Source organism: Fulmarus glacialis, unplaced genomic scaffold (assembly GCF_000690835.1).
Source record: "Fulmarus glacialis isolate BGI_N327 unplaced genomic scaffold, ASM69083v1 scaffold37556, whole genome shotgun sequence".
Classification (NCBI taxonomy): domain Eukaryota; kingdom Metazoa; phylum Chordata; class Aves; order Procellariiformes; family Procellariidae; genus Fulmarus; species Fulmarus glacialis.
This window is the reverse complement of record NW_009218206.1, coordinates 22,691-35,528: the sequence shown is the minus strand read 5'-3', so window position 1 is coordinate 35,528 and position 12,838 is coordinate 22,691. Positions and strand designations below refer to the sequence as shown.

Here is a 12,838-nt window from a genome sequence, read left to right as displayed (position 1 = left end):
CAGCTATAGCAACAGGAAGGGACAACTTCTGTTCTTACACTCATTATTTTAAAGCTGAATGGAGAAGAAGGACTTCTCAGAAAACACTAAAACAATTCATGGCTCACAGCCATGTTTTTTTTATTTACTGGCTGCTAGATGGAACCACAAAATGTGTGTTTTACAATTCATGTAACATAAGTAGTTTCCTGTATCGAATTGGATTAAGCAATAAATACACTGGTTTGAAATTCTTGAAACTTTCCTCACAACTTTTGAGCTATGAAAACTTTGTGCAGTCATGATGTGTAGAAGTGGATGTAATTGCATAAATTCCGAGAGTACTCTGAAAGCTATAACTTAAAAGTGTAGCATTAAAAGAAACTTCTATTGGAGCAATGGTTAAATGGTTGCTTCTACATCACTTGCTCTTTTCTTTTTTCCCACTGACCATCCACTTCTTTTGTAATGATACATGTGATTTTTGAAGAATCTAAGGCAGGTGACTTCTTGTTGACTTTTAATAGCAGATTAATTGCAGCTGGCAAGTCTGTAGTGGGTAGTGATGTCAAACCAGTAACAACCTGTTAACTATGGTGCATATGCAACAGTGAAAGTATGCTTTTCTGTACAGAGTGGATGTATACGGCTTTCTAAGTATTTACATGTAGAAAGGATGTGGAACACATTTTATAATTTTTCTTCTGTCCCCTAGGCTAGGTATCTTTTTGTTTTGCTAGGTGTGTAGGTACTATAGTGGACTAAAATAATGTCCAAATGTATTGTAATAGTCATCTTTATTAATTGTCATATTCTGAAAGTGGGTTTTATATTATATATCAAAATCCTGAAAAAAATCTACTTTCTGTGTTCACAGATTTCCTATTCAACATTAGTAATTTTGTTGTTCTGTTGGAGTCTGTTAGTTGTGAAACACTAAGAGCATAAATAGTTGTGTGTGAACGGAGGCATGATCTTGAATTCCCTTTCTTTGGGGATCATGGTAGATCATTTGTAAGAAATGTCCATGGTGATCTTTGTCGCTAAAGAGTTAGATCATTCTTTGTACCAACTGGTGCTTCTTTACGATGTTTGGTTTACTTTCTGAAACAAATCACAGAACTCAGTAAATGTAACCAAATAGCCTACTATTGGCAGAAGCAGTCATTCAAATATAGACGAATGGCTTTTTTTTTTTTTTAAGTGCTGGAGGTGAAACGGGGTACTAATTGTTATTAATATTTGGGGGCATATATTTACTGCGGTACATGTGAAGAGCTCCCCATGCACCAAAATATAATTCACACTGGACAAGAGCATCATAAAAGATTTTTGCTTTGTCTCCCCAGATTCCATAAGAAGAAGCAATTAGAAATAATCTTTTAGTAAAGGTGTTGTACTTATTAAAAATCTAATGTTAACTTGCTGGAAGACCAAATGCCTATTTACACAGTTCCTGCAAGAAGTCCCTCCGAGGCAGAATGTACTACCACTTTGCAGAAGACTTCTTCTCAGAATATCAGCAGCAAAATGTCTGCGCAGCAACTGAAATCACAGGTGTCAGGAGAAGAAAAGAACAGTCTACTTGCATGTTCTCAGAATAACACAGAGGAAGTAAATAGGACCTACGTGATTTCAGCCTGTAAAAAAGTGAGTGACACATCAACTACATTTAAACCTGAAGCCGGATTAACACTCCAGAGGAGAACTAGAGCAAGCAAAAAATCAGTGTCCAGTAGTGAACAATTGCATACAAGCATAACACTGGGCATGAAAAATACACAAACGGAGAAAAAACTTACTCTGCAGAGGCGTGTGAGGACTGGCTCCATAGAAAAGAGTAAAATGAATCAGAATACTGTGCCTGGAATAGAAAATAATGACTCTGCTGCACAAAGAAATTACAAGATTGCACTTCCGCCAAATATTAATAATAATGATATCCATGATGTTAAACCAAGCTTTAAGTTAGCTGAGGGTCAGTCAAGTACGAAGTTGCAGTGTAACCTGAACAGCAAGGATTCCTTTGGCTTTGTTGACGGTCTGGGTGAAAATGATAGCTGCACGCGTTTAAAATATAGGGCAAGTGCTGCTGACACCAAATTTCAAAATGAAGTTCCTAAATCAGAACAATTAGTTACCTCAAAATATATTAATAGGATATCAGGAGAACAACTGAATGAAAAAGGCGATATAAATAAGCTAGCTGGAAAACAAAGGTTGCAACACTTGGTAATAAAACATAACAGTTTGGAAAGACCAAGGGCACCAACAGAAGGGTTTAAGCTCACACCAAAGATCAGCACTTCTCAAGATCAAACATCCCTGTCTGCTTCAAGTAAACGAACACCCCATCTTCAAATTCTAGCCAAAAAGAAAACTAGTGTCTCCAGCTCTCCTTCTGTGAGTAGAAGTTCAAAACCAAAAGAGAACACAGGAACTCTAGCTGAAAGCAATAGCACTGAGAAAAATGTTTTCAAAGTGGAAAACAGCAAAGTGATTGTAGCTGTGCGTGTACGGCCTTTCAGTAACAGGTTTGTATCCTGGACTAATTTCTGATGCTAATAGTAGCTTTTGTAGTGTATGTTGATTCCTGTTTTGTATTTTTTGAATTGTTTAATCATTGACCCAATAAATATATAATACATACTTTGAAATTAGCTGATATTTCATGCAACATCAAGGTAAAGATTTTATTAAGAGGTTGAATTCACTTTATAGGTGTTTGGGGCTATTTTTTGCATATTCTTTGCTGAAGTATTTTGAGCTTGAATACTTTGTATGTTAATCAAACTTTTTTTTAACAATGATTACCAAACTCTTTATTTTCCATAAGGCAGCTGATTGAAATGATTAACTGAAAGCATTATGCTTTTTAATTTTTTTTTATCCCCCCCCCCTTCAGAGAGAAAAAAGAAAACTCACTCCCTGTAATCTCCATGAGTGGTTCAGAGACAGCTGTACGAAATCCAGCCACAAACCAAGTTTACAGCTTCAGTTATGACTTCTCTTTCTGGTCTTTTGACAAGTGTCATCCTAATTTTGCAAGCCAAGCAATGATTTATGAAACTCTGGCAGTGCCGCTCCTTGAAAGAGCTTTTGAGGGATATAACACTTGTCTTTTTGCTTATGGACAGACTGGTTCTGGAAAATCATACACGTAAGTTCCTGATATAATTATTAAAATTCTGTAGGAGCCAATTGTTATGCAATGTAAAGTCATTAAAAGAGATTATATGGAATAGATTTCATAGTTACTGAACTGTGTTAAAATGTTTTTGTGTATTTGAAAACAAATTAAACAAAAATAATTAAAACAGTATTTACAATAATTGAGACAAAGTTAGCTGTAGAATATTTTTACATATCTGACACTGACCTCTTTCTATGTCTAGTGAAGAAAATAAAAGCTCTTTCTATAGATTTTAGTGAAGAAAAATCTTTACTAATGCTGAGAGCTTCTCAGACTCTCCCGGTGCTGTTGTTCACCACCGTTTGTTATTTTGTGCATGAAGTGACATGTTCTAAAGTATGTTATGTTTTTTGGAAAAGACCTTCAAGAGACCTTTCTAATTATGGTCCTGACTGTTTCAGAACTTAAAATAAATAAATAAAAAAATCCAGATGTTTGTAGCACTACTTATTTGAAATCTAATCTTTACCAAAAATAATCCCAGACAAAAAATGTTCTGAGGGTTTATAGCCAATTTTATATACCTTCTGTATATTTTTTAATCGAATGCCTAGTGAACTGTTTTGTTTCCAACCATGCATCTATTAAAATCAGTTCTATGAGCTTTATAATTCCCATGAAGTACTATAGACTTTAAAATATGTAGTTGAGGACAAGAAATGTTTCTATGAATAATTTTTCACAATTTTATGTTTTTATTCAATTTATCATAGATACAGACCTTATACAGAAGTAGGATTTTCTTTTTAAGTGGGAACTCTTTTTACTTGTAATGTTCATTTACCTTGGCCTAAAAGAAAGATAGGCTCAATATTGCAATTGTTATCCGATTTGTAGGTTTGTTGGTTTTCTTTTTTTTTTTCTTCTCCTCCACCTTCAGGTAGACAATTACTTACCTTTACCCCTGTGTATTTTCAGCAAGGCTGAAACTAGTATCAGTAATAACTGTCTCCTCAGGTCAGGTCTACACAACAAACTTCTGCCGACAACTATGTTGTGCAGCTGTGTGGGTTGCTAGGCTGTAGCTGAATTAGTCCAGTACAGCGGTGTTCTGGTGTGGCAGAACTAGACAGGAAAAAACTACATCAGAAGTGGAGAGGCGCTTAGGTTACTGCACTGGCAGGCTGCAGAGAATATAAAATGCATGCATGTTAGGATGTCAGATGTCCATAGGTTTACTGTTCATAGTACAACTGACTCTTCAGTTGCTGTAGGGTTTTCGTTTGACTTAGGTTTTCAACCCATTTCTAAATGGATGAGTTGGAAAAGATCTCTGGACATCATCTTGTCCAACTCCCTGCTCAAACAAGCACCAACTTAGATCAGGCTTATTTCTGTCACTTATTACTTCTATAACTTAGAAGCATATGATATTTCAACTTTAGAGCTATACAATTAATGCTAAAACTAGCTATAGAGGGTTACAAAACTGAACTAACAGGGTTTTTTTGTAACTACAGGATGATGGGATTTGATGAAGACCGAGGAATAATTCCAAGAATTTGTGAAGATCTTTTCACTCAAATAGCACAAATGGACAAGCAACAGGTAGTATGCTTATGCTATTGACCTTACATTGAATTATGAGGAAACTGATGTGTTTCAGAATTTTGATACCTGTTTCATTCTTTCATTTTATACCTTAGTGCTGATCCATTTATTAATGTCTGTATTCTTTTGCTGATTCAAAACTTATTTCTGCTAGTGGCTCTGATTAACAGGGTTCCCTAAATAGTTAAAATCAACATTGTTTTGCTTCCTTAATAACAGTAACGTCAAAAAGAAATATGGGCATGACATCTTTTGATGTGTCACTAAACTAGGATTCTTTCCTCTATATAGCATGTCTTACAAGATAAGATTTATGTAAGGAAAGGTAAAAAGAAATCCTAATGGGTTCCATACTTTCAGTGGAGGCATATAAAATAGAACTCAAAAAAATAAGAATTTATCTTTAAACATTGTCGCATATCAAAGCGAAATACACTTTAATAGTATTCTAATTCTAGTATCCTAGCTCAGTATTCGTGCTGAAATAAAAAAAAACCTACCCCCGCCTGGATTTTTTTTTTTTTTAAAAGTATTTAAAATTTCCATTGTAAATAATGTTTTATTTTCTTCTCTGGTTTGAGAATAGATCTTTATTCGTCCACAACTCTATATGAAGGAGTGGTCTTCTGAGAGGGGGTGGGAGTGTTTAATCTGATCATAATGTATTTTGATTTAAATTCCTGTCCTATGGCTATGGTGTGTGGATTTAAAAACAACAAAGTACTAATCTTTTCCAGAGTGTTTTAATGAAGGGTCACATTCTGTTTCTGCCCCAATTAATTGGTGTAGTAATGCTAAATTTAGAGAATCATAATTGGAGACACAATAAACTTAAACTCTTAAAAAAAAAAACCCAACCAACCAAACAAAAAAACCCAACCAAACAAAAAAACACCCTAAACACTACTCATTTCATGTCTTAAGAAGAAAGGACCCAAACTGAGAATGCAGGTATGCAGGGGTTTGTTTGTGGGAATTCTTCAGGTATATTTATTTTTCAGTCTGACTGCTGTTAAGGCTTTTCTAAGACTGAATTTCTGGTACAGAATCACTTTTGAGGAACAAGCTTGACTACAGTACACCGCCTGAGATTTGAATTGTGCCCCTAAATCTTTCTGTAATAATGACACAAATCATAATTTGTGGTTAGAAACTCTGAATGTCTCTTAAAATTGTGAAAAGGATTAGAATATTATATTTACACTTTTTCTTGGATATGGAATATCTGATGCAAAACATGCTGGTGACAAAGCCTGTTGTTTGTATTCTTTTTCTCTGTATATTTGTCCATGTCTGTAAAGACTGACTCGCAGGTCAGTAGACCTTAACATTCAGTTAAGCTTATACAGGCAAATTTTTCTTTTTTTTAACTATTCCAAATTTCTTTATTGCTTTATGCTTGAATTCTTGACTTTGAATCCTAATACCAGTGAACACATAATATTCTGATCCTGCAGTAGATTTGATAGACACGGAGAAATCTAAGGTTATTTATTACTGAGTTTGGCTAGAGAGTATAACTTCTAAAAAATGCAGAGCTGCTAGATATGTTTGTTATTCCTTTGCTTATGCATTCTGAATAAGTTATTCTGTTGCTGCAAATTGTCTTTAATCTTGTATTTCTGACTGCAATGTTTTCATTTTTTTTCCCCCCCCCATTTTATTTAAAAAAAGAAAAAAAAAAACAACCTGGATACCTTCAGAGGAAGGAGATGTGTTTTCATGGAAAGTTTGTTGTTCAGTACTTTTTAAAATTGCTGTAGGTAGAATCAAGGTTTACCTTTCCATTAGGTCGTTCTGTTCCAAGTCAGGATGTTGATAACATCAATCCATGCCTTCTCTGTTACATGTATCGTGCTGTAGAAGCGCAATCCCTAAGGGAATGAGACTACTGCAGGTGCAAACAAAACTATGTTTTCATGTACTAAAACCCCAACACTGAAACTTCTGAGGTGGATGTATATACATTTTTTTTAAAGCTTTCGCTATCATCTGGGAATGGCTGTGGGTGGAATTCCAGTAAATTTTGTTCTTGGCAATAGCAGATTCCTGGTTTAGGATATCGTTTCTCTTGGAAAGTCCCTTCAGTACAAATGCTTGTAATATTGAATAGCAGGATCTGGTAATCTAGGTTAATTTTTGAAAACAAAGGATGATGAAAGTGTTTTGTGGACTATATTAATAACTCTTTTATTACTAATTTTATTAGATTTTGTATCATCTTGAAATGAGCTTTTTTGAAGTATACAATGAGAAAATTCATGATTTACTTGTCTTTAAAGCTGAAGGCGGACAGAAGAAACAACCAGTAAGTTGCTCACAGAAACAAGTATATGCATAATTCGAAGTAGTGGCATCTATTCTGTAAACAAAAATGCACAAATGACAAGTGATCATTGTTTTGTTATCCAAGTACCTTAGATTGTTGTGAATAACAGGACTTAAGTAAAAAAACGTCACTATATGACTTCAAGCAAAATGCTTGGCACTTCAGAAATGCTAAGCAAAATAAAAACCTTGCTGAAATAGAAACAAAACAATTCAGTAGACGCTCTCAAAATCGTTGTTAACATCTCTCCTTATCTGCAAAATGAAGATGATCTTATCAGCCTTTATAAAAAAAATCTCTTACAGTATTATTTATCTAAATCTCCAGATTATATTAAGAGTCTTCTGTGCAATATAAGTTGAGTTACAACCTTGTAATTTAGATGGAGTTCTAAAATGGAAGGATGACAATATCAGGAGGCTTCCAATGTTGTTTGGAAAAAAAAAAAAGAGTATTTGCTTAATTGTATTTGATCCATCAGTCTTCTCAGATATCAGCACTACTGAAATGTCCAATCACTTTCTGAAAATATCTGTGTATTGTTTATCTACTGGGATGCCTGTTTGCCACTGACTCAACCTATCTAATTGCAGTCCATAGTATATTAATGAAAAAATGTTAATATTTGCAAAGGGAGATTTTTTTCCCCCACTTTGTTTCCTCTGTGTATGTACATTGCCCAGCTACAGAAAACTACTATCATATAAGAGTTTAGCACCAGGATGGATAATATCTTTCAGATTCTTTGCCCTAGATAATTTTACTGCTTAGAGACATGGGGCTGTCAGGAAGTTCCTTTTTTTTTTTTTTCCTGTTGGTTATTTCCCAAGAAGATGGTGGGGGGGCAATCAGTGACCTGATTAATTAGTTAAGGATCACTAGTTAAACTAGTTTAGCTAGTTTTTAATGCTTGTGTGTTAGAATATGTAAAACCATAAATTAAAGAAATTTGTGTTAAGTAGGGGATGTAGGGAAGGAATTTATCATGTTTGATTTATGAAAAAAAGTTCTTTCTGTACTTTGACATATTGAACACTATACTGGCCACTTGTGTGTAAACTATGAGTATTAGTTTATGATGAAGAAGATAATCTACATTCAACTTGCTGTTGAAATAAGTCTTTTATCCTAAACTTGGGACTTATGTGGACTAGTTATATAGAAGTAAAGATTAAACTGTCTTGTTTATAGTAGGAGTGCTTTCATCTGAGTTTTGTCAGTGATTTTGAGCTAAGCTATTTAACTTGGAAACGTAATAGATTTATGTTGCAGAAAAGATTTTTCTTGTGTAAATATCTTATCCAAGGTACATATTCTTGCAGTTAGCTCTGTAAGCAATAGCCTGGTGCACTCTGCTGTGATTTCTCAGGCAGCTGGAAAAATTCAGTTGTAGGTATTTTCCTGAAAATACTGTTCCAGATGATTCATGCTAAGTTTTGTTGATGATAAATGTCATACTAGGGATGTAGACAGACTTTCTCTTAATTTAAAGATGTACCTGAGTGCTAGGTCTAACTAATGCACTCCTAATAATTTTTCTTCGAAAATTATTTTCACCAGCTTCGTGTAAGAGAACATCCAGTGTTAGGACCATATGTGGAAGGCCTGACAGTGTAAGTCTTAATTGTTCTCATTTTAATAGATCTATGGTGTAATCCTGAAAGAGCGTGCTAATTATTATCTTGAGGCTCTGTGAAAGCTTGTGTACTCACCAGTAAATTAGGGAAGGTCTTAATATCATGTAGTTTTACAAAAGTGCGTACCCATGTTTAGCTTGACTTGACGTATTTCCTTTAGTGTATTGCTTTAGTGAAATAAGTGTGTGGAATTCTCAAGACAACTGGAGCTTTCATGGTATATTTGTATTTTGTCTGTAATTGGGGAAATGTTTCAGAACTCAGGCAGCAGGGAAAACTGTAGAAAGAAAACAGTCTGAACCCAAACTTTTCTTTTTCCCCCACCATAGGAATGTTGTCAGTTCTTACTCTGATATCGAGGTAAGAGTTATTTGGTTACCAAAAGGGAATACAAATATTTCTACTTGCTCCTTCCTTCACTTCTGAAAACTAAATTCCATGCATGGGAAGAAAATGCTTTACAGACTGCCCAGTAGGCTATTATATTTCAGCTGATTTTGTAAAAGGATAATGAAGACTAGTCCTATATATTGGAGCTAAGTAGATGTATACAGGCAAGTGTCACTCTCTTCACATGGTTATCTCTTAAACTTAAGTTTTAACTCCTCCCTTATAGAGTCATCATTTGTATTAATAACTTTATTTGCAAACATTTTAATCTTCAGTTAACTACGCAAAGTAGGTTTTGATTTCACATCCTGACTTTTGTCTGTTACAGAGTTGGCTTGAGCTAGGAAATAAGCAGAGAGCAACAGCTGCTACAGTAATGAATGACAAGAGCTCTAGATCTCATTCGGTCTTCACCCTTGTCATGACGCAAACCAAGGTATTGCTGGGTGTTTTATGTCTGTTCAAATCGGGTAGTAAAAAGTTGTTGTGTGCTGCCTAGGAAATTGTTGTGAGAATATACTTGAAGATGAATAAAGCACAGGGCATTTTGACATGACTTTCTACACAGCAAAACTTGTTTATATTACATGCTTTGAGTAGATTCTGATGTCTTTGTGCTACATATATTTATAGCAGCAATATAAACATGTCTAGACTGGCAGATCTAGGAGTAGTTCCAAGCTTCTGAGTGTGAGTTTTGAGATGTAACTGGAATCCAAATTGAAGCCAGTCCTAATTTCACACTGCTGCCAACACATCTTAGCTTCTAAGAAGGTTCGGCTATGCAAGGTGGATAGCTGTGCTGAGTTCCTGCAGGTGATGAGCTGGGACAATGGCAGGAGATGCAGATTCTGCTCAGTTTCAACACAGTTCGCTGAGTAAATGTTTCCTTCCTTCAGGATACCTCTCTCACCCATGTGTCTCCAAGACATAGGGACTACAACTCCTCATCTGATATACAGATGTGTGAGAGACAAAACCTGAATTAGTAAGATGAGCCTGAAAACAGAAGTGAAATAGGTAGAGCTCCTCAGAAGTCTGCAGCCTGTCAGTTTGCTCCATTTACAACTAATTTGTTGGTTTGGTTTTTTTTGTTGTTCTTGGTTTAATTTTTTGGCCCAGTTTCCTAATCTTCTCCTTCCTCCTTCCCCTCACCGTTCTCACCACTAGATTATTTCTTTTCTCTATCAGAAGTAGTCCTGAGACTTTTCCACTGACTACTTAGCTGATCTTCATTGGTGCAAGTCAGTTACAGCTTACTGATTTCTGTGGGTATTGGATAGCCGCAACAGTCAAACTTCAGACCCAAACCCATAGCTAATCTGTTGTTTGTGGAGTTAATGCTTATACAGTTATTCAACCGCAAACAATTGATACTATGGTTAAAAGTCTGAACTTAATCTCCTTCAAGGGATGTACATGAAGGTATCCTGTCAAAAAGTAAATGGAAGTGTCAATTTTTTAATGTATTTAAGGTGAACAGCTTTTTAGATTTCTGCTTGTCCTCAGGCTTTTTATTTTGGTTCAAATGCAAACACCTCCCTCTTTTCCAGGTAGAATTTGTGGATGAAGAACAATGTGATCATAGGCTTACCAGTCACATAAATCTAATTGATCTAGCTGGCAGCGAATGCTGCTCAACAGCTCAGACCACTGGAGAAAGGCTGAAGGTAAACCAAGATTGGAAATCTGTGGAAAAGGGTTGACTCCAAAGAATACCCCTAAACTCCAAAGCATCCTCACCTACCAGGACTCTTGGGCAGGAACTGTAATTATAAAAGGATATGTAGCCCTTATGCTTATAAGTATTGCATAGCATTTTGCTAGTGAGGGTGGATGGCCCTAAGAAGCTCTTTTGACTGTGCAGTATGGCAGGCCAGATCTTGCTTAGGACAGCACTTCCCATGCTATGCAGGCCTAACGATCCTTTAGAAGGAATGAGAAAAAACTGTCCGCATGACTTTCCAAATCATGAATCAGATATTGCACGGAGTTGGGGCTTGCCCCTTTTTTGGGGATTTAAGTAAACAGAGTTTCTAAGCTGCCTTTCTTTCAAGCTGCCTTCATAAGTTTGATGGTACTTAAGACTGCTTGTTTTAAAGCCAGGGCCTCTGTTCTTTCCAAATGAAGATCTTCTAGGATACTGTTGCGTCTTACTGTTGCTTTTTAATCAGTGGTGACATTTAATATGGTACAGCTGTACCATACATTGAATAAGCACAATTAAATCAACAGTACAGTCAATAACATCACACAAGAAAATACAACTGTATTATAATTACTTTTATTTTTGCTTTATGTAGGAGGGTGTGAGTATCAATAAATCACTGTTAACCCTTGGAAAGGTTATTTCTGCACTCTCTAAACAATCTCAAAATGGAAAGAAAACTTTCATTCCTTACCGGGAATCTGTCCTTACGTGGTATGTACATTTCAGAATTTTTTTTACAGAAGTAAAGCCTTTCTCAGATTGTGGATTCCTCTTCTATTCAGGAGGCATCATTTCCCCTCCCTTTCTCCCTCTCTCCTTCCCTCCCTCACTCTCAAATGACCTACTGAAGGAAGAAATTAGCCTGTTGCATCAGGTAAAGAACAAACAGGTCTTTGATTTGTATTTTAAGTAGCTAACAATCACTCTCAAATAAGTAGCAAGACCCTAGGTATTTTGTATTTAATCTGTTCAGACTGAGAAGTTTAATTTTTATTTCAGTGGGGGGGCTGGGGATTGACTTCTACTCTCCTGTCAAATGAAGGTTGTTAAAGGAAAGTCTTGGTGGAAATTCACAAACTGCTATGATTGCCACAGTAAGTCCAGCTGCCAGCAGTACAGAAGAAACACTCAGCACTCTTCGCTATGCAAAACAAGCTTGTTCAATTATCAACATTGCTAAAGTAAATGAAGATGTGAATGCCAAGCTAATCAGAGGTGAGGTTGACATATGCAGTCTTTGAGGGTTTTTCATTTACATGTGTGTTTAACTTATTGCTGAATAAGAGTTGTTACTACTAATAATCTATTGTGTTGACTGACCGCTTGTCAAATAGGCTAATACAACCTGGGATATCTTCCTTTTAATATTATTCTTTGTGAGCTTTTTTTTTTGCCAAAGTTCAGCTGATATCTTAGGCTGTACTTCAATACCTGGACTGGGGAAAGGTGTTTCATTTTTAATTAAATAACAGGATGAATTTTTTAGTATCATACTGAAATGTCTAAACCCTATTTTGTCTTCATTTTTTATGTGTATTGTGTGTCTGGTTTGTCTAATGTAGAATTGAAAGCTGAAATTGAAAAACTGAAGGCAGCCCAGAAGAGCGCTCTGAACACTGATCCTGAAAAATACAGACGTTATTTGCAGGAAATAACGTCTTTGAGGGTAAAATTGCACCAGCAGGAGAGGGACATGGCAGAAATGCAAAGGTCGGGCAGTTGTTAATGTCTTACTTCAAAATAGAAATGGTAAAATTTATATGCTGTACTTTTTCTCCTAATATGTTGTGTTATTTTCCCCTTAATATATTAAGGGCCTGGAAAGAAAAATTTGAAAAAGCAGAAAAAAGGAAATTAGAAGATATAAAAGAATTGCAGGTACATTTTCTTTCTTCTCTTCACTTTCTATAGGAGATAATAAGAAAATAGAACATCAGCAAGCCTTGGGGAAGAATTAGAACAGTTGTAAGGTTTGGTTTCCTTAATGCTGTTCTTCTAACAGACTACTGTGACTTCTTAGAAAAATTTAATGTAGATATTTGAATGCA

At 35.5% G+C, this 12,838-nt stretch overlaps 1 protein-coding gene across 1 annotated transcript in view; it reads left to right on the top strand.

Moving 5' to 3' along the window:
- The first annotated feature begins 1,416 nt into the window (after positions 1-1,416).
- KIF14 (kinesin family member 14) overlaps positions 1,417-12,838 on the top strand; it is a 28,978-nt gene continuing 17,556 nt past the window's right edge. The window contains exons 1-12 of the mRNA XM_009579974.1: positions 1,417-2,513; positions 2,885-3,139; positions 4,633-4,720; positions 6,933-7,031; positions 8,613-8,665; positions 9,019-9,049; positions 9,408-9,515; positions 10,633-10,749; positions 11,383-11,501; positions 11,833-12,005; positions 12,353-12,500; positions 12,605-12,668. Of these exons, the coding sequence (XP_009578269.1) occupies positions 1,417-2,513; positions 2,885-3,139; positions 4,633-4,720; positions 6,933-7,031; positions 8,613-8,665; positions 9,019-9,049; positions 9,408-9,515; positions 10,633-10,749; positions 11,383-11,501; positions 11,833-12,005; positions 12,353-12,500; positions 12,605-12,668 (2,352 nt within the window). The remainder of the gene's footprint in view (positions 2,514-2,884; positions 3,140-4,632; positions 4,721-6,932; positions 7,032-8,612; positions 8,666-9,018; positions 9,050-9,407; positions 9,516-10,632; positions 10,750-11,382; positions 11,502-11,832; positions 12,006-12,352; positions 12,501-12,604; positions 12,669-12,838) is intronic.